The sequence below is a fragment of the Crinia signifera genome, chromosome 6 (assembly GCF_055691185.1).
Source record: "Crinia signifera chromosome 6, ASM5569118v1, whole genome shotgun sequence".
Classification (NCBI taxonomy): Eukaryota; Metazoa; Chordata; class Amphibia; order Anura; family Myobatrachidae; genus Crinia; species Crinia signifera.
Window position 1 is genome coordinate 106,050,230 of NC_139222.1, and position 24,501 is coordinate 106,074,730.

General features: G+C 46.1%; 1 protein-coding gene across 5 annotated transcripts in view; it reads left to right on the forward strand.

The window, feature by feature from the left end:
• LOC146007943 (peroxidasin homolog) overlaps positions 1–24,501 on the forward strand; it is a 106,244-nt gene that overhangs the window by 45,015 nt on the left and 36,728 nt on the right. For all 5 annotated transcript variants that reach the window (XM_083146738.1, XM_083146734.1, XM_083146736.1 and 2 more), the window contains exons 8-14: positions 2,872–2,989; positions 6,009–6,178; positions 7,310–7,582; positions 9,599–9,715; positions 23,248–23,406; positions 23,487–23,589; positions 23,701–23,858. In XM_083146738.1, coding sequence (XP_083002864.1) covers positions 2,872–2,989; positions 6,009–6,178; positions 7,310–7,582; positions 9,599–9,715; positions 23,248–23,406; positions 23,487–23,589; positions 23,701–23,858 — 1,098 coding nt within the window. The remainder of the gene's footprint in view (positions 1–2,871; positions 2,990–6,008; positions 6,179–7,309; positions 7,583–9,598; positions 9,716–23,247; positions 23,407–23,486; positions 23,590–23,700; positions 23,859–24,501) is intronic.

Genomic DNA, 24,501 nt, shown 5'->3' on the forward strand with positions numbered 1-24,501 from the left:
AGTGTGAAGTGTGGAGTGGAGTGGGGTGTGAAGAGTGGGGTGTGAAGAGTGGAGTGTGGAGAGTGGAGTGTGAAGAGTGGAGTGGAGTGTGAAGAGTGGAGTGGGAGTGTGAGAGTGGGTGGAGTGTGAAGAGTGGAGTGGAGTGTGAAGAGTGGAGTGGAGTGTGAAGTGTGGAGTGAATTGGGGAGTGGAGTGAAGTGTGGAGTGGAGTGTGAAGAGTGGGGTGTGAAGAGTGAGTGTGAGTGGAGTGTGAAGTGTGGAGTGGAGTGTGAAGTGTGAAGTGTGGGAGTGTGAAGTGTGGAGTGAATTGGGGAGTGTGGAGTGGAGTGGAGTGTGAAGAGTGGGGTGTGAAGAGTGGGGTGTGAAGAGTGGAGTGTGTGGAGAAGAGTGGAGTGTGAAGTGTGAAGTGTGGAGTGAATTGGGGAGTGGAGTGGAGTGTGAAGAGTGGAGTGGAGTGTGAAGAGTGGAGTGGAGTGTGAAGAGTGGAGTGGAGTGTGAAGAGTGGAGTGGAGTGTGAAGAGTGAAGTGGAGTGTGAAGAGTGGAGTGTGAAGTGTGGAGTGGAGTGTGAAGTGTGGAGTGAATTGGGGAGTGGAGTGAAGTGTGGAGTGGAGTGTGAAGAGTGGAGTGTGGAGTGGAGTGGGGAGAAGTGGAGAGTGGAGTGTGAAGTGGAGTGTGAAGAGTGGAGTGGAGTGTGAAGAGTGAAGTGGAGTGGAGTGTGAAGTGTGGAGTGGAGTGTGAAGTGTGGAGTGAATTGGGGAGTGGAGTGAAGTGTGGAGTGGAGTGTGAAGAGTGGGGTGTGGAGTGGAGTGTGAAGTGTGAATTGGGGTGTGAAGAGTGGGGTGTGAAGAGTGGAGTGTGTGGAGAAGTGTGGAGTGGAGTGTGAAGAGTGGAGTGGAGTGTGAAGAGTGGAGTGGAGTGAATTGGGGAGTGGAGTGAAGTGTGGAGTGGAGTGTGAAGAGTGGGGTGTGAAGAGTGGAGTGTGGAGTGGAGTGTGAAGTGTGGAGTGTGAAGTGTGGAGTGAATTGGGGAGTGTGAAGAGTGGAGTGTGAAGAGTGGGGTGTGAAGAGTGGAGAAGTGTGGAGTGGAGTGTGGAGTGAATTGGGGAGTGGAGTGGAGTGTGAAGAGTGGAGTGTGAAAAGTGGAGAGTGGAGTGTGAAGAGTGGAGTGTGAAGAGTGGGGAGTGGAGTGAAGTGTTGAGTGGAGTGTGAAGAGTGGAGTGAAGTGTTGAGTGGAGTGTGAAGTGTGGAATGGAGTGGAGTGGGGAGTGAAGTGTGGAGAGTGGAGTGTGGAGTGAAGTAGGCAGTGGAGTGGGGAGTGGAGTGAAGTGGGGAGTGGAGTGTGAAGTGTGGTGGAGTGTGAAGTGGAGTGTGGAGTGGAGTGAAGTGTGGAAAGTGGAGTGTGGAGTGGAGTGAAGTGTGAAGAGTGGAGTGTGGAGTGGAGTGAAGTGTGAAAAGTGGGTACTTATGGATTATCACGGCTCCCATCGCATGCCATATATAGTGGCATGCGATGCGATTTTTACAGATTTTTGCAGTTTTTAGTCAAAATCGCATCGCATACGATTTTTCACTGAAAAGCATCCAAATGCATTGGAATTAGTATGAAATATGTTCAATGGCCCCCAAATGGCATTTTTGAGGCTGTACCACCCCCACTATCAACGCGAACCCGAAGCGTGGCGAGCCCGTGAGGGGCGGCGGTACGCGTCCTACGACCTTTTCATACCCCCACTATCCACGTCGGCGTGGAGTTGAGAATAGAAAGTGTGGCGAGCCCGAAGTGTGGCGAGGGGACGCGGACACCTGTGAAGCCTGTGAGGAGACGCGGATACCTGTGAAGGTATCCGCGTTTCCTCGCGGGGCTTGCTGCGCTCACCACACTTTCTATTCTCAACTCCACGCCGACGTGGATAGTGGGGGTATGAAAAGGTCGTAGGACGCGTACCGCCGCCCCTCACGGGCTAGCTGCGCTCGCCACGCTTCGGGTTCGCGTTGATAGTGGGGGTGGTACAGCCTCAAAAATGCCATTTGGGGGCCATTGAACATGTTTCATACTAATTCCAATGCATTTGGGTGCTTTTCAGTGAAAAATCGCATGCAATGCGATTTTTTCGCATACGATGGCCATCGTGGGAGCCGTGATAATCCACAAGTACCGAGAAGTGTGAAGTGAAGTGAAAAGTGAAGTGGGTACTTGTGGAGTTTCACGGCGCCACCGCGCGCACAGTGAAACTTTAAAACTTGGCAGTCTGCCAGACTCTGTGTTTACTGTGTGCGTGCCGCTCTAGCTGTTCTCAGCGCAGCACGTGGCGGCTTTCCTTATGTAAGCTACGTTATCAGCATAGCGCTGGGCAGCAGCAGTGCACCCAGCGCTGACAGGTAACTGTGGTACTTGTAGTTCCACAGTGAAATAGGCAGTCCTGCGCACCGCTGACAACCCGGCAATTTAGACTCCTCCGGCAATTTAGAAGTCTAGATTTAGACGTCTAAATCCAGACTCCCTGCAAACCGCTAAGATGGAGGCATCTAAATTTAGACGCTAAAGCCTCTAAATTTAGTAGGGTCTAGGGGTACACTATTAAACCTGTTCACAATGACACTAGTCAACGTAACAGCTGTTGACCTTGTTAATTCCACTATCCACGCCAACCCGAAGTGTGGCGAGTGCAGCGGTACGCGTCCTACGACCTTTACATACCCCCACTATCCACGTCGGCGTGGAGTTGATTTTATAAAGTGTGGCGAGCGCAGCGAGTGAGAAGTGAAGTGAAAAGTGAAAAGACCCGGACTGGAAATCAATTCCGGGCCCAAAAATTCCTACTGGCAGCCCTGGGTTAATGTGCTATTAAGTGGGTACTATTTACTTCCTAGATCTACCCCGTATACTGTCAGAGCCCAGAGATGCAGATGTCACTCTTGGGAACACTGTTTATTTCATCTGTCGGGCAGAGGGGAATCCAAAACCTGATATCGTTTGGCTACACAACAAGTGAGTAAATCTTGGGATGAGTTGCCAATGGAAGGCGGTTTTAAAATGTAGACTTTGGGAGAGTCGAGACAACAGGAGATCAAACCGACAGTGAGCACCTCCTGGATATTCTGGGAGTGTAGGCAAGCATGATTTCAATAATATGTTGTTCGGGCTGCTGCATCCTGTAAAATATTTTGTTCGTTTTACCATGAAGAAAGTCCAGTTTTATTGAGTAGCAAATATAGAAATACACTGTAATACAGTTCTATGGCCTCATTTAAAGTTTGAACAAGTCATAAAAAGAGTAATTGTACAACTTAATAAAACCAATGCAAATTATGGGGAAGGGGTGTCAAATTTGTAATTTTCAAAAAGATTTCTAGTTGGCAGGGGGCGCGTCCTGGCTCAACTCTGCGCATTATAAAAACTTCCTGACCAGTATTTCTGAACTACATGCAAAAGAAACCAATATTTTCCCAGTATTCATAATAAGTGCTTTGACTATTTAGTTTTGATTTAATGCTAACTCTAAATGAGTCCCACTACTTTTTGCATTATATTAGTACTAGCTGAGATACTCGGCGTTGCTTGGGTTCATGCTCCATGAATCAATGGTCTGCCTGCCATACATCAACTTTACATATGAGGTCCTGGCCACTCCAATAGGCATCCCAGACCATATACCCATCTCTCTCTGAAGTTCTTATCCAAATCTGTCCAGCGGGAGGCCCTGAACATGCTCCCTGTACCCATAGTGTGCCCGGCACACTACCCCCTCTGTGTAGTATAATGTCCTCTACCCCCTCTATGTAATACAACTTTGCCATATCTTGCTTCCCTGACCCACTTTGTGTATTGGACCACACCCAGAGTCTGGATTGGAGGTGTTAGTAAACCTAATCTGGACCCAATCAAACCACCTTATTTTGGTTTAATCCAAATCAATCCAAAAGTGTCCGAATGCATACTGGACAAACAAACACAAATACAGTAACCGATGACAAATCTGTAAGAGTTCATGGCTCTGGTGACCTTGCTTCTCCCATTATATAACTCTCAGTCTGTGGCTTCCTGCTGCCTCCATTCCATTGCTCACATAATGTCACTGCCCCTATCACATTTATTTATTTATTTACAGTTTCTTGTATAACGCAGCATATTGCGTTAAGATTCACAATTAGAGGAGGAGGGAGAGGCACTCGCACGGCTTTCCAAATAAGTCAGAGACCAACAGCAAAATAAGCTGATGTTTCAGATTTTACTCCTTTTTCAAAGCAAGAACAATTTACACATAAAACAACTCACCTAAATACCTCCACCACGGAAGTCCATCCCTCACACCGTCCTCTGTCCGGTCCCGCCAAAGCCGCCCGACTTCCTGAATGGCAGTGCATCGCGCCCACCTACGTCACTCGAGAAAGCTGTTGCCAGGTAATCCAAGGACGCTCCGGGGCCATTGCCGAGCAACCCTGAGACGCTCTGCGGCCCGACACAGTCCCGCTCAAGTGATCGCGGGTGTGTGTCACTTCCGTCACTCCTCCGTTCTAGGGTTTGGCGTTGCTAGGTAACCACCAGGACTGGGCCGCTGTGGGGAAAGACACAAAAACTTAACACAAACAGATCTACATACTGGTTACATTAAAAAACACATAATAGAAGAGAGTGTAAATAGCTGTTACAATAGATCAAACATGACATATACTGTAATCACAAAAATATATTAAATGACAGCAGTTCATTAAGGCCTCTGGGATTAACAGTATCAAGTTTATGTATCCAATATGTTTCCAGCAGGAGTAGCCGTTTGCCCCGGTCACCACCCCGAGGGGATTCCGGGACATTGTCAATGAGCGTGTATTTAAGACTGGCAAGACTGTGTTTTAGTAAGGCAAAATGTTTTGCCACTGGTTGTTCGTTTGGTTTACCAGCAAGAGCAGCTCCTATAGACGAACGATGACCAGCAATCCGCTCTTTGAAAGTTCTTATTGTTTTTCCCACGTAACAAAGCCTGCATGGGCATTTAATCAGGTAGACCACGTGGGTACTGCTGCATGTTAAAGGATATTTAATGGTAAATTTATTACCAATGTGCGGATGGTAAAAAAAACTTGGTGGCAGTCATGGCACTGCAAGTCACACATCCAGTGCATTTATAACAGCCGGCTGCTCTGTGTTGGATACCGGTAGATGTACGAGTAGAAATGTCAGTTCTGACAACCCAGTCTCTTATGATTCACAATTATGCAGCCCTGTCCTCACTAACACATCACACATTTCCTGATATGCTCTGTGCTGCTGTGGACCATGCTCCTACCACTATATAGCTGTCAGTCTATGCAGGGGCGGATTGGGACTTGAATCCAGCCCGGGGCTGCCACACTTGAAGTTTTAAAAACCTCAAGCATGTGCATGCGTGTGGGCAGCAGTAGTAGGGAGGAGAACGGAACCCGTGAGCAGTCACTCACAAGCTCTGCAAAGGCCCATGGGGGGTGCTGTGCGCTATCGCGCATGCGCAGCAGCCCTCCCACGGCCATTTTGGATTTGGGCAAAGTGCCGCGCCACTACCCTCTGTTCCGCGGCCCAGCCAGCCCAGGGGGGAGTGTTGCTGGCCCGGTTTTGGCCCGGCCCACCGGGAAATGGCCCAGTTTCCCAGTGGGCCTGTCCTCCCTATCGCATCCTTCATCTCCTGATCTACTCTGTGCTACTTCCCTGACTCACTTTATGTATTGAGCCCCCAGGACCCCTGCAGTGCCGGGATTGGGGTTTTAGTGGCTCTGAACCTAATCTGGACACAATCAAGCCACCACGCATTGGTTTCGTCCAGATCAGTCTAGGGTGGTGTCCACTTTTAAACAAAAGGAAAATGCTAAAATATTCTCCAGCATTATTAGTAGGAAAATATTTCACTACAAATAAAAATATAAATACAAAGGTCCAGTATACTCACAAATGCAGCTTGAAGTCTATATTGCATGCAGTATTAAAATAAATAGTACATTCCATTTTTTCTTTTTTGTGTGTGTTTGTTTCCTCATAGCAATGAGATTGATATGAGTTACGATGGTCGGCTTAATCTTTTGCATGATGGGACCCTGATGATTCAGAACACGCAGGAATCGGATAAAGGAGTTTATCAGTGTGCCGCTAAAAACATAGCTGGTGAGGTGCGCACGCAGGAGGCCGTCCTGCGTTACTCTGGCAGCCGGTGTGAGTAACATACACAGAGCATTAGGGTAGAGCTACAGAGTAGCACCTACAGAGGTTACCAATTAGACCTAGTTGATGATAGAACCACGATCCATAAGAAGTTTGCCAATAAAGTTACATCCTTATGAAAAAAATGGTTTAGCGCACTTAACAGTGCCACCATTGCATAATATACAAGTCATACTTGCCTACTTTTGAAAACTAGTTCAGGGAGGTTATAGTTGGTAGTAGAATTGTGCACAGTGCCTAGTTTCATCTATGGAGAGATTGTGAACGTGGCACCTGGAAGCGTGGGTGTGCACTGCTACATCTGAGAGGAATATTTAAAAATGACCTATATGCTAATGTAGATGAGCCCAAAAGCAGTTAATATAAGCTATTGTACTTGGTAAAGTGCTGGGAAATGGAGCTGATGATTCAATGTAAATGTATCTATCTCTCATTCCTGTTTTTCCCAATAATGTAACCGTGTAATGTAACCTCATTTCTCGTAGCCCACATGTAATGTGGGCTACGAGAAATTAGGGAGATTGCTAGACTAATGAGGGAGATAGCTGTAATGTCAGGGAGTCTCATGCAGGAGGGTAGGTAACGATGATACAAGTACATTATAAACATATTTGTTTGACAGTATCCCCTGCTCTATTTGAGACCAAAATAATATATAGTACAGCGGTAAGTTTAAATGTGTGTATGTATATACATAAATACGTATTCTCACTTATCACCATGCATTTACTAAATTAGTGGTTGATCAATGATAAGCTGATCTAGAGAATGCCCTTTGTGAGTAGTGTCAGAAGCGATCATGATCTTTCCTAGCAATGTTTTTTAACAATACATAATAAGTGTGAAGGATACTATACTTGTATTGTATGCATTGTTGCAGTGTTACAGTAGGAGCAAGTTTCGTCTTTGCTCCTTTGGTCATGGCTAGCCATGGCTATTCTATTGTTCTCAGCTGCAATACAATACGTATTGCAGCTGAGAACACTAGAATAGCCATGGCTAGCCATGGCCAAAGGAGCAAAGATGAAACTTGCCCCTACTGTAGGTCCCTTCAAGCAACCTTGATGCCACTGCCTCCATTGTAAAATTTGTTACATAAACAATGCACTCTGTCTTTTGCAGCAAAGCCATTTTTTATAATCCAGCCTCAGAACACGGAGGTTCTAGTAGGCGGTAGTGTAACTCTGGAGTGTAGCGTATCAGGGGACCCTCTGCCAAGCATTACTTGGACCACAGACACTGGGGATCCTGTACCCAGCAATGAGCACTTCACCATTACCAGCTCTGGGGGCTTGTACATCCCGAATGTCACTTTTGCTGAACATGGACAGTACCAGTGTCACGCAAGCAACAGCGAGGGATCCGTACAGGCGTCTGCTTCTGTCATTGTACAAGGTGATTATATGACCAAGTGTCCTGCATTCACAAGCTGGACTTGGAAAGCATCATTTGTTAGTGACTTACCTGGTACTTCTTGGTTGCCTCAAAGTTTACCGATTTTTGTGATGTTTATCTAGTGCAATTTTTTTCACAAACACTTTTCTACACCCATTATTGGGTTTGTATTGGCTAGCTAATGAATGAATTGCAGGCAGATTCTTTATAGTTCACCTGTCATCTCCTGGACAAATTGGAAACTGATATTTTGTAAGCTGCGCTAGTATGAACAAGCAACCTATACTTTTCATTGCCACATGTTCTGGGTAATCCAGGGTTGCCTACCCTCCCGGAATGGCCGGGAGGGTCCCGGAAATCGGGTCCCCCTCCCGCCCCCCCGGAAAGGGTGGCAATCCTCCCGCATATCCCCCCCAGTGATGTGTCCTTCGCCGGGGGGGGGTCCGCAGGTAAAATGCTGCGATCGCGTCATTTTAGCCCCGCCCCCCGCAGTGCAATGCCTGAAATACCGGCATTGCACGGCGGGGGGCGGGGCTAAAATGACACGATGCTGTAGGCACGCCCCTCACAAGGCATCATCTGTGTGGTCACGCCCTCGAACCGCCTCTTTTTCCACTCCTGGATATGGCCCCCCTGCCTAACAGAGCTGGCTCAAAAGTTGGCAAGTATGGGGTAATCCCTATGCCCATTCTCCTCTGCTGAAGAAATGTGGGCAATTTCAGGGTATACACCGGTATTTGGCTCAGTGGTGTCTGCTACAAGGAAAAAATCCTGGACCTGGCATTTTATTATCTGGTAATAAAAAATCAGGGGTTTTGGCGGGAAAAACAACAGTGCAGCAGAAATGGCGATTACCTGGGATTTTGGGGGGATTATTCTGGTCCATTCGCATGGACCATACATTTGCATTGGCACTGATGTTTGGCACATGCGCAGCCGCATTTGTGCATAAGACAGGTGTGTGCGGCCATGGTGAACAGACTGTGTTTGCCAGGTGCACGCACCCAAGAAAGTGGGCAAGGGGTATGGGGCGGTGGTGGATTGTCGTACCCATAGGAACGGCCAGTGTTTCATGGGCGTTCCCATGGAAATCGTCTGGTGACATGGGCAGCTGACATCACCGCATGTCAGCTGCTCGCCCATTTCCTCTTAAGTGTACATGCATATCTAAGTAACATGAGTCACTTTAGATATGCATGCACTCACCACGTGATGTGGGAGTTTCCCACTGGCCTGCAATAAATGTTTGTTAAACATCCATTTGCAGCCAGTGCGTACAAATGCGGCAAAAAAGAGGAGGGCAGGGGGACCAGCATTCCCAGGGCAGTGTCCGGTGGACTCGCAAGGCTGCAAATCAAACAGAAGAACCTCCTTTATACACTGGTACAGTAAGTCCAAAAACCACTGATTGACTACATCAGGAGCTAGCTTCCTGGAAGGATCAACCAGAGACCAGAAGAGATGCTCCTCCTTAAAAGACACTGCACTAGGTAGCACACTCTCACAAGCTGCATCCTGTAACTGTAAAAAACAGCTGAAAGCTGTAAACCATCAAACGCTGGGCTACACACTGGTAACTCATCTTCCATCATTGCTGCAATACTGCGAGCAGACACAACCCCTCCCTTTTGTTCCCTTTCTGGGACCTAATCTTTGTGAGCCATTGTGAATAAAGGCCATTTTTAATGACATCCCCAGGTTTTGCTGGGCTTTTCCAGGGTTCAGTGAAAACGAAGGCAAAATGGGAAAAAAACAGGACCTATGGTGCAGTGAAAACTGGGTCTATGCCAGGTATGACCCAGGACAGACCCGGGATTTTGGTGGCATACTGTATATTTGGTCATCCCACAAAATGGCTGCCAACAATGTGTGTAGTTTGCAGACAGATTTCCTTTGTAACTGGGGAAGCTAGGCACAATAGACAGGAGTTAAATTTAACTGGGTGTCAAAGTCCCAGCAAGCTCTGCTAGTCTCTTTCTGGTTTCATTCTTGATTTTTTTTTTTTTTTTTCTTCAGAATTGCAAAAGTTTACAGTGGCCCCCAGTGACCAGACATTGACAGAAGGTCAAGATGCACAATTTGCCTGTTCTGCCAGTGGTCAACCAGCTCCAGTTATAACTTGGACTAAAGCAGGTAGTGCTCATTGCCATCTCCATCTTTATTTAATCTTTTGTAAACCAGCCATCTATTAAGTAAACTTTTGTCGCTTCAAGCATGTGTGCTGATAATTTTCTGTAGTAAATATGAACATTCTGGCTGCATTTCTGCTGGGATACTTTAGAATTCTATTCCTTTACTTTAATACCCAAATAGGCTTCAGTCCTCCACAGCTTTATACATTATACAGCATCAACAATTACACTCCTGTGTAACTTATTCTAACATGCCTAACATAGAAGCATGCCCAAACACTAGGATACATTTTTAGTCTGCAGGAAATTTATCTTGACAGTATTTGTTTAGAGGTTCGTTGACTGTGGAAGGGAACACAGGGAGAAGATTCAAACTCAACACAGATAGGGCAAGGTCAGGAATTGATCTCATGTCCACAGTGCTGTGACACAGCAATACAAACTACGGTGTCACACCTTGCCTACATATGTCCATAAATATGCATATGACACAAACCAAGCCCAATATACACATTCATCTGTCTGCAATATGGGGTGCTGAGGTGGCAGCGCTGTGGTGGTCAATTCTCTATAATAATCCCAAGTAATCATCCACCTGCGCGTTCCCAATGTATCTTAACCTGACTTCAGTCATCGGTTACACAGACCATGACTATTTGGAGTGAAAAATAAGGTACTTTGGTAGTTTCACGACGCCAGCATGGCTTTGTGCTACTTCCGCTCTGCAGACTATCTAAAATAAAGTTACTTCACTCCATGCCAACGTGGATAGTTCATACCCCCACTATCCACGTTGGCATGGAGTTTATTTTAGATACCACCGAGCCCGCAGCGTGGGCGAGCGAAGCGAGCCCCGCAAGGGGACTCAGACGCACGGCGCCATGCTTGCGCCGTGAAACTACCAGTACCAAAAATAAATCTTTATTTCTATGCCCCCAGGGCTGGTGTAAGGCTTCTCAGCACCCTAGGCAAAACTTCAACCTACTGCAACCCCCCCCCCCTCCCCCATACTGCCACCAATATCCACTTTCTAGCCCCTTAAGGCCTACCTGCCTAACATTGCGGAATGGCAGAGATGCTCCTAAAAATTGGGTGGTCCCTTGCTTTCCCTGGAGCCCCCCCAGCAATCTCCCCTTTGCCATCCACAATCAAGAACAAGGAAGAGGGGGCAGCAAAGTATGGAAGTACTCAAGGGAAAGTATGGGGGTGAAGTCTTAGAAGTTCCACAGCAGCCACCTGCATTAAGTACAAGGATCCTCATAGACCTCTTTGATTTTTTTTCTTGATAGTCAGACTTAATGGCGCCCCCAAGATTCCGGCGTCCTAGGCAGCTGCCTAATGGTAGAGCCGGCCCTGTATGCCCCTACATTTTTGATGATCATAGACACTGTAGTATCATGTGGAAGATTTTCCGAGCCGCAACATGGAGGATAGATTGACGTTGAGAGGCGGTTGTCAGAGATGCCAGATATGAGGTAGTCCAGTCTAGAGATGACCAGAGAGTAGACAAGGGCCTTCACAGCATCCTTGATGAGAAAGGGTCTGATCCTGAAATATGTTTGAAATGGAAACGACAAGAATGTGAGAGGTGCTGAATGTGTGGTTTGAACGACAGGGAGGAGTCCATGACAGCTCACTTGGGGACTAGAGGAGAAGGTTATCATCAGTAGATCATGAAATCGTGTGAAGTGGGTTTATGCGGTAATAGCCTATTAGAATTTAAAATCACACACAAGTGAGATCATCTACACCACGGTCAATAATTACACCTAATTGTTATTTTTTAAACACTTCTTTCCTTCTTTGACTTCACCCATTCTGTGCACTGTATTTTTGAATAATCTCCATTATCTTTTTATTATTAAAGCAAAATGAAAGTTTTATGTTTTACAAATATCTCATTATTTATGTATCGATTTCAGTGGAGCCTCTATACTAGATTCCAGAGTGCACTGAAGAAATCTCATTCTTGTTTCCTTTTTCTTTCGATATAACATTGTACATGAGAGAAGTAACACCACCCCCAATAATAGGGGAAAACAACACATAAAGAATCCTAATGAGCAAAATAATAATAAAAATCTATATTGATCAAGATTAGTGTGGATAACTCCAACCCCTCCCTTTTTTTTTTTTTTTTTTTTTTTTTATAGATGAAAGTGCCTATTGTTTGTATTGCATTGATTTTAAGTCATTATGCTGTGTACACACTTGTACAATCTGCATGAGATCCAGATGAGATTTTGATTATGTATACAATTTAGACTATATAGTGCAGATCTGCACTATATAGTCTATGCAGCCAAGACTTTCTGCATGAGATCCAGATGAGATTTTGACTATATAGTCAAAATCTCATCTGGATCTCATGCAGATTGTACAAGTGTGTACACACCATAACAGAAGCTGCAGTTTGTTTAAATTGTGCATGGAGAACAGTGACTCCTCATTGCTTGCCGGTGATGCGTTATGCAGCTAATATATCTGTAGCAAGCAATTACCCCGGCTCTGAGGTCAGGAACATTACTTCCTGGGAATAATACGTATGCTCATGATCCTTCATATGTTGCCTTATACACAGTAGGATAGACTTTTGGGTATTCACTTTGTCAGCTTCACTCTTGTATTCTCATGGCCATTGTAATGATTTTAATTACTGTATAAATGATGCTCTGGCACAGACTCAGCCTGTCTCAGCTGATTTCTGCTTGGTAGCAACGGGCATTCTGCCAAATGCTGTATAATGGGAAGCCCTCAGCAGGCTATACCGCACATGATCGACCCCCAAGATGACTTGTCTACAAAATATGAAGGCTAACTTTTTGGGGAGAGCTGAAACTATTTCCAGGGGATTCTGGGCCTAACGTCCTGCTCTCTAGGAAAGGAATGTGAATATGAATGCACCGAGTGTGTGTGTGTGTGTGTGTGTGTGTGTGTGTGTGTGTGTGTGTGTGGCAGGCTGCATTCTGTACACTAGATATGTTCAAAAAGCAATGCCTCCAGCTCTCTGAACTATAAATAGAAAGTACCGGACAAACCAGTTTCTGGTCAAATGCGTTACATGAAAGGTCACACAATGGCCTATTGTAAGACAGCAGAATAACTTACATCAAATGCAGCCCTTTCACAGGGAACTAGGGAGGGGGAACATGATGAGCAGAGCAAAGTAGTTACAGTAGAACATTCATTTTATCTGGAATCATAAAACCTTGGTGTGGGTTATCCGTGCAAATATATAATTTTACTTCACCCAGGTACTACAGTATATACTGTACAGTAAGCAGTTTACAATAGTCCAGGCAACGCTATACTGTATGTGGCCATTTCTGGCGTGTACCCTAATGTACTGCTCGGTTATGCAGAGAAGAATTATATTCTCATTAATTAACAGTATAGTAGCTACTCTGCCACCCCTTTATATATGTATGTTTTATATGCGTGTGCTTTCCTTTAACCGCACACCACCCCATACGTTCTTGGCTTTATCTAATGCATCTATTATATGCCAGCATTGTGTACCTAACCTAACATAGCAGTATGAACCCTGTATTATCCTGAAATGTGTTCTGCCTGGTTAATAAACCAAACCCTGGTTAAGTTGGTCATTGTGTGGACTGACCTTCATCTTACACTGCTGGCACCTATATAAACATCCTAGCATCTTATGTGTGTGACCTCTAGCATGTATATACATCACATTTCAAAACTTATAAACTAAACCTGAAATAAAGACTCGGAGACTTAGGTTTGGCAGAAATTGTTAGCTGATTTATTTTAGCACTTTTAAGCTAGATTAATTTATTAATAATTAATTAATTAATGGTGGCCCAGAAAGAACGGCTAATTAACTAAGCTCCACCCACACAATCTGCATACGTAATCAAGCCTACCCTAACAAGCGGTATCCGCTCGACCTACTGCATTGACTACCCACCCATCTGATGGGTTCGCTGCCCCCCGAGCGGGAGATCGAGCGAAGGCCTAAGCCAATGAGAGGCGAGCGCACCGAAAAGCAAACATATACGTAGCATCATCATTTGAATAAGAACTAATTCTATTCACCTGCCGTTCTTTCCCGCCAAAGCGGGGACTCTGAGCCCAGAATCCCCGCCCGGCCACCAACCTAACGCACTGAGCTACAACCAGAGATAGATCCTCCAAAATTAATGAACCATCCCTAACCAAATGCACCCCGTTAGGCAGGAAGACCTAATGGCACCAAAATCTAATCCTCTCCTGTGAGTCAACAGCACCTCTGGCAGCTAGTACCCACTGTGCCACCGCCGATATAGCTGCTTCCGAGCCTCATTTGAAGCCTTACCATTTCTAGCATCTCTCAAAACGGAGTCGGGGAAACAATTGGAGACCAACCAAGGTGCAGAAAAACCAAGCTGTATTAATGGCTGCAAGATCACTCAAGATCAAGGCCGACAGCTTCAATCGGGACATTTTCCCAAATTGTTGCCTCCAGCTGAAGTACCAAAGACCTCAGACACTGGCAGACGTTCACCTCAAGGAACGCCTCTAAACTCAAGCCAGTACGGCCCTCGAACTCCAAGCCACCAGACTAACAGAGAATTCGCAACCGGCCTACCCCCAGATGAGGCCCAGCCGGCTGCCCAATACACAAATGAATGTTCAACTATGCACACTCTGAGCCTATCCTTCCCCATACCTCTAAAGGAGAAGCTATAAGAGGAGACTAGTAGTATTTATATTAAAGGGTTGACCTAAGTATAATAGGAGGATCTGCCAAAAAGAAAATAAATTTGTTCTGTTGAAGCACAATTTTAGGTGCTTAAGACATGCTCCAATACCAATTGAAGCCATACCAGGAAACAAAGATGGAAAGAGACAAACAGGGGGAGGGCAAGTTAATGGAAGGGTATAAGGAAAAAACGGGTGTACTCGGCCGGAGAAAAAACGACTGGACCTGCTGAGGGACTCTTAATTGAGACTATAGCCGAATCAGAGTGATCAAATTCAGTCCGTCAGTTCAGGCAAAAAGCGAGAAAACTCCGGACGCTGGCCCAACAGCAGAGCGTAGCTAATCCCCGAGTAGGATGGACAAGGATGGGGGAATAAACAAATGACCTCAATCAAACACATACATACAAAGCGCAAGGACCTACAGCGCAGTAGGTGAGGCCTAATGTACTATTCAAATTGCGGAGCGCCATCTTCCTAGCGATTTAAAGCTCGACAAGGCCAATTGAGCGGCTATAGCCGATGTGGCAGCCCCAAGGAAGTGGAAATGGATTCCAAATTCCCAATGTAAACTCGCTGGACAACGCCACCTCGACCCAGCAAACTGACATCAGGTCATCAGAGAGCCACCAAACTGCAGGAGCCAGAGCCTGCAAAGGAAAGCCTGACCAGTGTATAAATGTTTGCCAAGGCCACTGGGAGGATGACCTAGGGCACCACAGGAACCAAGGACACACTTCCACCCCCAGCCGTCAGATCCATCTCGGCCGCCTAATCTTAAACCCCCGAACCCCGGGGACTAGTCGGATATCTGATGCCAGCAAAAAACGCAGCGCGGGTCCTAGAAAGCACTACCAGATAAGACACCCGAGGGGCACCATGCAGCTGTAGCAAAACAGCAAGGATAGACTCCTCCCGGACAATAGCGTATCGTAAGCAGAGTCTGCGCAACCCTAAACCTAAACCAGCAGCAAGCAAATGGTGATGGGGTGGTGGGGAGGGGAGGGCATTTTTTGGAAAAATCAAAAAGAAAATACCCATTAGGTAATGCGCCAGTACCACCCTGAAGTTCCTGGCACTAAACATCTCCTAGAATAGACAACATTAACCCCAACCCCCGCCAACCTGACTGCGCAGATCAGCCAACACAACGCCCGGAACATACGTTCCCTAAATAGAATTGCGAAGTGCAAACATTGCAGGGCGAGCTGCCCCTAGCCCACGCAACCAAGAAGACCCGGCCTACTGGGTAGATGGCTGCAGCCCTGCATTGACAACTACTAGAGCCAGCTGGATCCCATCCTGCCCAATTATGGTAGACAAGCGAACCGGATGATGGGATCTGGCCACGCCCGCAGCGGCCCTTATTAGTGAGCGGCAGACAAGTGACCCATGGGTACAAATGACTTCAGGTAACAGAGGTCATACACAGCGGCAATCTGGATTCCCAGAAAGGACAGGTAAGTAACCACTCCTCCATTCCAACCTCAGCAATTAGCACACCAAAATGTCCGAATAGCGAACGGAAACCCCCCAGGAGCCTAGCGCAGCGTTCAGAATAAGCAGGGCCAACAAAAAGCAATTCCTAAAGGTAGTGAGAGATACAGCCCTGACACGGGGACACTTCAACGCCCCAGTGTAAAGGTGTGTAACCCCTTAAATTATGCGCGAGAAATGGAACACCCCATCGGCAACACTTGACGATGAAGTATTCCTCGCCTCTCCACAGCAGATCCGTTCGCTAAGGCTAGTGAATAACAGGCTAAAGGTGTTATAATCCTGATTTATTTATTCATGGCATTGCTGCTATTTAATTGGTAGTGGTGATGTACATTGTTCCCATACTACGTAGTGCGTTACAGGGGACATATGCACCCATAGATTGCTGCCTTGAACTTAAAGTCTATATTTTAATTCACCTGGACACGTATGCCCACCAAAACTCATTTAGTTCTTGGCATCCAATAAATTTTAATAAATAAGTATTATTGTGGAAAATTATTATCGAAAATAATGATTATTACTGCAATGCTAGAGATTTTGCCTTTCTTTATTTTGCTGCTTGTGACACATTCGAGAAGCAAATATTTTGATTTGAACGACCCCTAATCCAGATATGCGTCCGTAGCATAGCCTGGAGCGCTTGGAATTTTTAGAAGGGAATATTACTGTGCGAGAACACAGAGTTGCCCATGCGCTTACCTGATGTGTTCTACCGCCAATCATGTCACCTTTCCCTCACTCATTGTAATTTTTGCATTGCAAAGCAAATGACAGGTCTTGTACCTTAGAATACAGCTAATCCAAGCTTTAGAGGCTGATGCTCCTAAATAACTCATTAGCTGGTACTGCGCTTCCACCGCCATGTTATGTAATCTATTTATTCTGCAGTAATATTCACACCCTTCTGGAGAAATACCCTGGAGAAGGATGGTCCCTGAGCTGAACTACTTTATTAGGAACGCTGTATCTGGGGCAGGGGTTCCCAATCTTTTTCTAATTGCGACACCCTAGAGTATCAGAATTTTTCCAAGGCACCCCCACGCCCCAAAAATATATCAAATCAAGTAGATTCTGTTGATATATTTTTCTTAGGGTCAGTTATGTGGTAAAGGGCAGGATTTGCTTCTGATTGTACACATTTTATGATTGGCAGCCACCAGCACTGGTTTTGTCCAGAAATAATTGAACGTAAATAGTTTGAATTGGTCCCGGACCACCAACCCGAGGCACCCCTGCAAGTGTCCCGAGGCACCCCAGGGAGCCTAGGCCCATAGTTTGGGAACCACTGATCTAGGGGTTGGGGCTGATCTAATTGAGACATAGGAACACCGAGCCTGGGAGGCTTACATGGACTCGTCGGTTAGGCTGAACAAGTACATAAAGTCATCCTTCTAAATTTACCCCCTACGGCTCTCACTTAATGCCTCGATACCTGAAGGACTGCTGTGCATTCGCAGAGCCCAACCAATGTCAACCCCATGGGGGGGGGACGAGTCAGAAATGCCAGATAAGCCGCCCGACACAGGCTCAGCCCCCTCACCTGAAAATCCAGGCCGCGACGCCCATGTACCAACATCAGCATCACTATCCATGCCCGCTTCCATAGCCGACTCCACTGCCCGAAAATCCGTGGGGACTTGACGTCTGAAGATTCAGGCTGAGCAGCCCATGTTTCATCATCTGCATCGTCCTCCCCGACTTCACCAGCAGCGAACGAATCCTCTTCGCTGTAGTCCAGCTGTGCCTCAACATCTGTGGGAACATGCAAAAGGGGGGGGGACCCCGAGGACTGTAGGCCTCGGTCATGTATGCGGCTCTGTACAGAACCATCACCTCCGAGTGTCTCCCTCTCCATCATGGCAACAGCTGACCCCATATCCCTGAAAGCCTGCAAGAATTCTGAGCACCCTGGAATGGGCCTCCTTTGTGCCCCCTGAGACCAATCCTCTCACTGTCTGGGACCCCACCGTCTCCCGGGGCAGAGTATTAACAATGGGCACCAGAGCCCCAGCAACGGAGGACACTGCTGCGGACAGCAGAGAGGGGTCAAAGGAGGTAGTGGAGACTCTAGCCGTGGTTGCACCCCCAGACCCTGCCTTGGATCCAGAGCGCACCCCACCGGTGGAAGCCTGCCATCCCCCCTGACTCCACCCCCCAGAAGCCCGTGCAATAGTATGTCCCCTAGGTGGCAGCGCCTCACAGCGGGCCGATGAGGGCATGTAAATGCTGCCCGCACTAACCTGGCCCACGCTGCCCGACCCCTAATGTTCGCAGCTACTGTAGCGCTCACCTACAACACCGGGCCTTGCTGCCCCACGGCGTCCCGCCCCTTGGCTCTAGCCGCCCTGAGGCCGGAAGCAGGCCGCAGAGCAGGAGCCTCCAAGGCTTCACCTGCAGCCGGGCGTCTACCACAAGCCCATCCGCGAACGGGGGCCAGAGACAGGGATGATGCCACAGCGTCTGTTCAGGCCTCCCTGACTTCGCACAGCATCTACTCAGCATCGCAGAGGGGTGGGGGGGGCCTAATCGCGGCTAATTAGCATATACCGCGGCCTAATTAGCATATACCGCGACCTAATTAGCATATGCTGCAACCTAATTAGCATATACCGTGGCCTAATTAGCATATACCACGACCTAATTAGCATACATCGCGACCTAATTAGCATAGGCCATGCCCCTTGCGGGCGCTGTGAGTGTCCCTATTTGCATCTTCAGAAATTGGGAGGTATGCATGGCATGGTAATAGTCAGGGAAAGCACTACTAAGGCAGCAAAGCAATGTATCAGCACTCAACTGAATACAGTTATACACTAACTGGGGAGCTCAGGGGCACAGGTTCACTCACCAGAAAACTTTCAGGAAAGAGAGAAATACTCCTCCCTTTCCTGCCCTGATATCCCAGCTAACACTGCCCTTCCCTAAGTCCTTATTGGACCACCGAGTCACATGCTTCCCTAGGTCACACAACAGTCTTGGATGTTTAACCCACTCCATGCCTATTGCAGACATTACGTTATTCTTACCACGTGTAGGATCTGCCAGTAACTCTACATGTATTTGTTTACGAAACATGACTATGATTAGCTAGACATTCTGGAGACAGTTTTGTCTGGAAAATTTGGGTTCTACGAATACTAAGGGTTTATTTGCGAAGATGTGAGTTCTATTGAAGATGGGATGTTGCTATGGACAACCAATCAGATTCTGTCTATTATATTCTAGAAGGTGCTAAATAGAAAGTAGGATCTGATTGGTTGCTATGGACAATGTTCCGTCTTTCTATATAAACCGGTAAGGGTGGTTAAGAAAATTTGTTACAGCAATGAACATGGCCCGCTCACAGCCTGCTTCTCACATGATTCTTTTGCCCTCCTTTTTGATGCTCAATCACTTCTCTCGGAAGCAGGAACCATCCCAATCTCTCCTCGCATCTTTCCATTGTTATTCAAGCATTTGGCGATTTTTTTCTCCTTTTTCCTGAGATAAAGAAAACAAGATTCTGAAATAAATACACTCTCAATTTTTTTTTTACCATCTCTCCACTCATTTCCCCTTGAAATTTCTTGTAAGGCTTTCCTACACATACCCTAACACAACCTATTAGATCTATTTTAGTCTAGTTTTGATTCCAACATTCAAAATACTGTACTGACTATATTATTATCGCTGCTAAATCTATAGGCCCATTGGCGTAACTATAGTCCCGCAGCCCCCGCGGTGGCGGGGAGGCGCTGAGGTGGTGTGGGCGCCGGGGGGGCTGTGGGACTATTATTACTCACTGCTTTGCCTTCAGTTCTGTTGTCAGCGCCTGTGCCGGTTCCCAGCTCTCCCGGTTACTGCTGCAGCAGTGACACTCGGAAAATGGCTGCCCCCATACTGCAGACAGTTTTCCGTCTGCTGTATGGGGGCAGCCATTTTCAAAGTGTCACTTTCCATTAGGAGCAGTAGCCAGGACCAGGCGCAGATGGATCTGGCTCCCCTCCGCGCACCCCATCTCCCCTACACTGGCAGAACAACCGCGGCCGCGGCTCAGGTAACAGACGCACGGGGGGTGACGGGGGTGGTGTTTACTCTAGGGGGGGCGCCCCCCTGCATTTTCTGCAGGGGGGCGCAGAATTAATAGTTACGCCTTTGTATAGGCCATTACTAATGCTCCTGGATCGCTGCAGCATGTGACACTGCTAACCTCTCTTCTCCTATATAAACACTGCTCTGGGCCTCATTCACACTTGATTGCACAGGTACTAATTTTCAGGTACATGCCACCCCACCAGAGTGATTCCTGCTCTGTGAAAGCCTGCAAATTATTTAGCACGGCTGGTGAAAATATTGAAGGCCTGCAAATAGCCGCAAATCAAGCCACTCAATATCGAACGATTTGTCCAGTGTGTGCAGTCTGTGCGTAACCCAGGACATACTCGGTGTCTGCAATTAAAAACAAGCTGTTCAGGGCCGGAGCGGATGTCACACGGCTTCCCCTTAAATGTCTGGGCACTCCTACGTTTTCCCTGACACTCCCGGAAAATGTCCGGTTACCACCCACATACACCGGCTTCCTGTAAATCACCTTACAGAAGGCTTTTATTGCAGTATGGCCTCTCACATACGTACTATGTGGCATACACATTTACAGGCTATCAATAATCACCTGGCCTGCAAAATCACGCCGTGCTTTCAGGTGAAATAGGCCCACTGTCCTATCCTGGTTTACATCTTGCTTACCAAATCCCTCTGTCAGTGTTCACTTCTCCGCGTCCACCTCGTCCCCGCTTTCGTTATCACTAAGAGTACTGCAAGCATCAGTCCTAGGTCCTCTGCTCTTCTCTATGTATACCACGTCTCTTGGAAAATGAGTCTGTCCTTTTGTGTTTCAGAATGCATATGATACCAAATATAACAATCATCTATAGATCTCTCACATTTTGTATTGGCCTGCGCACTGATTGCTTTTCTGCCACTTCATAACTAATGTCGTGTTATTGCCTCAAACTCCTTTTGTTTTCAAAACTGAGGTAATATTCTCACCAGACAACAGAAGTTACTGATTGGCATAGCTACTTCTGTTGCGAAAGACTAAATCAACCCATACCCCTAATCAGTGATTGATTATCCTTGCCTCAGAACGTTTGCTCCCCACATTCAGTCTGTATTTAAATCCTAATGAATACATCTAAGAAACATATCCAGAATACATATGCGTCTTACACACTCAATACAGCATCTCCTGTATTAAGTGGCGCAACAGTCTCCTTACTACTCTTACAATAAACAAGTGGTTAGCCTTAGTCTACCTTGAATGCAGCAGTTTTAATCAATTTCCTCACAAAGTGATCTACTGCTCTGCTCTCCGTCCTTACATTGGCTGCTGGTATTTTGCAGAATTCAATATAAAATTATGTTTACTCACATTTAAACCAATGAACCAAACTTATACAGGTTGAGTATCCCGCATCCAAAATGCTCGGGACCAGGAGAATTTTGGATAGCGGATTATTCCGTATTTCGGAATATTTTAATATTTAAATGATGTATTTTGAAGTATCTTGCATTTATGCTGTATAAACACATAAAATACACACATATATATTTTATTACCACATGAAATGCACACAAATATATTTTATTTGTTAAAAAACAAGGTTTCAAAACATGAAACAATGTGTGTACTATCTCAGATATTGAATTTGAAGGTCAAGCAATCATTTTCTTGTACATATATAGTGCCAGTTACATATCATATTCTCAGTAGTGCTGTTACAAATGTCCCCAGTGAGTTTTTAGCAAAAAACATTTTTTTTTTCACTTTCTGGAATGTATGGTTTTCGGAATAATTCGGATAACGGATATTCGGATACGGGATACTCAACCTGTATATGAAACATACATCTTCTCTCCAAATATCTCCCTTCATGTCTTGTTCCCTACATTGCATGCTCGTAATCATGGTTACAGGCTATGGAAAAACTTCATGTGTTCCCTGTAATCTCAGCCCTTCCGACAACCTAGTCAAACTCCTTAACCACCCACAGAACTTCCATAGGCTATTTGGTCCAATGATCTCCCTTTCACACAGTTCACACACAACTTACACATGTTCTCTTGCTACACTCACACATTCATCTGACCTCACTTCAGTATTGTTGTGTGACTGGATTATATAGCCCAGTGATGGCTAACCTTGACACTCCAGCTGTTGTTGAACTACACATCCCAGCATACCCTGCTACAGTTTTACTATTTGGTCATGCTAAAACTGATGCAGAGCATGCTGGGATGTGTAGTTCAATAACAGCTGGAGTGTCAAGGTTAGCTATCACTGATATAGCCCTTCAAAAACTCTTACCAGGCTGAATTATTATTTATTATATAGCACTTACTCTCAGGTTTTGAATGGTTATTGGTGGGATTGTAAACTTGTCGTCATGACCAGCTTACTGCTTTGGGCAGTATTCAATGAAAAAAATTCTCTGTGCATGGCGAGAGATTTTTTCTCTCGCCATGCACTCTCCGTGTTCCGGAGCCTCCTGCTCCCACTATTCAATGTATTTAAGACTCGCCGCCACTCGCGGCGAGTCTTAACCCCTGCAGCGGACGAGCGCCCGCGGCAGGGAGCTGACAGGGAGCCGTGGGACGGTGGCATCCAGGGAGATTAAAGTCTCCCTGGATGCCCCAGAACATATGTGGAGGGGAGGGGGCTCCCCGGGACCCAGGCAGCACAGGCTGCCCCCCCCCCCCCCCCTATAGCCAGCGGGGGACCCAGTATTCACTGCACCCGATCGTGCATATTAACGATCGGGTGCAGTGAATATATGAATATCTAATGAGCGGCTCGAGCGCTTCGGCCCCCTGCTGGCTGCACTGTGTAAAAAAAAAAATTTAAAAAAATATTATTTTTTTTATTAAATATATATTCATGTGCTATAAGCACATGAATAAAATAACATGCCCCTTCACAGAAAAAAAAACCTGATTTTTTTACACCAAAATTAAAAAAAAAACCTTTTAGTTTAAAAGTTCACATTCCAGCTCTCCATCAAAAGATGGAGAATTTCTACACGGAGAGAGACGGCGAAAATCACTTAGAAAGACGGCGAATATTTCACATTGAATAGGGTTGCTCGCTTTTGGAGAGCAAAATGCTCCGTCCAAGGCGAAAAAAGCAAAAATTCTCCATAAAACACGGAGAATTTTTCTCATTGAATACTGCCCTTTGTCTGTTTAATATATGTAATATATACTACATGTATTGTTTTGTAATTGAATACCTTTTAATGATACAGGTTGCATAGTGCGGTTATGCTGTTAGTGTTTTGTCACTAGGAGGAGAATTGCCAAATGATGGAAGATTTCTGATACTTCCATCGGGAACTCTCCAGATACTGAGGGTCATGCTTCAGGATGAGGGACCATATGAGTGTCATGCCACCAGTTCCATGGGGGTCAGCTCCACCTCGGTACAGCTTACCGTACAGCCACAAGGTGAGACTAACCGTATTCTCATAAATCAGCTTTGTTATAATATCGTGAGTATATTGGTTTATAATCTGTTTTCCTGTTAGGCTTAATGCGTGATGGAGATGCCTTTGTGGAGGTTTCCTTGCAAGAAGCTATTCAAAGTGTCAACATCAGCTTCAATGCCACCCACAGACATTTGTTCAGCTGGTAGGAGAACCACGACGATGTACGAATGTATCTGCTTGGCAAAAGTGTCTAGTTTCTGGTAGTCTGCTTTCTGCTAAAACTGCAGAATTACTAGATTTTGTCTTTACACAGGCTTCCTAAATCATCAAGCGACCTCTTTGCCCTTGCCCGTTACCCTCGGGATCCCCAGGCTATTGAGCGTGTAAGAGCAGCAGAAATCCTGGAAAGGACACTGGCGTTAATAGAGCAACATGTGCAGCAAGGACTCCCTGAGAATCTGAACAGCACAAGTACGTGATGATGATGTAGGGTCTAGTAGAATTGGTGGTGAATTTCTTATAGCACTACATTAAACCAGAACACATTTATCACCCAAAAATCATTGTCCTGTACAACTAACCATACGCACTTGACAAATCTGATGTGATCTATGTACAGTATTGAACGATGTAGTGCTTAATCTATGTACTTTGGTTCCAAGTGAAAGTGCTCATTCAGACGTGAGTTGTTGGTTTGTTCATCCCCCACCTCTCTAGACAGCATGGGCAATTGTTGTCATCACTTTATTTGCAATGTGCTGTTTAATGAGTTTTCTGTACTTGAAAGCATCAAGTTCTCAAAGGTAGAAATCTTGTCACATCTGCGCAAAGTCATCCCGTGCGCCTGGAGGAAAGTTAAGTTGGAGTTTGGTGCCTACCCCCTTAAATTATTACTGGCAGGTCCTATCTCATAGTTAAGCAGCGGTAGTGGTGCACCATTGATTGCTGCATTGCAGGCTCAACAGTACCAGAGGAGCCATTATGTCCGCTATTGCAAGTGTTTGCAGGGCTCCTTGGACAGAGACAAATAACTGTAGCAGCAGTGGGTTTATTGCAGAGTTTCATTGGGAGAGCAATTGGATCCAGCTATGAACCACGCAAGTGCTGCTGTACA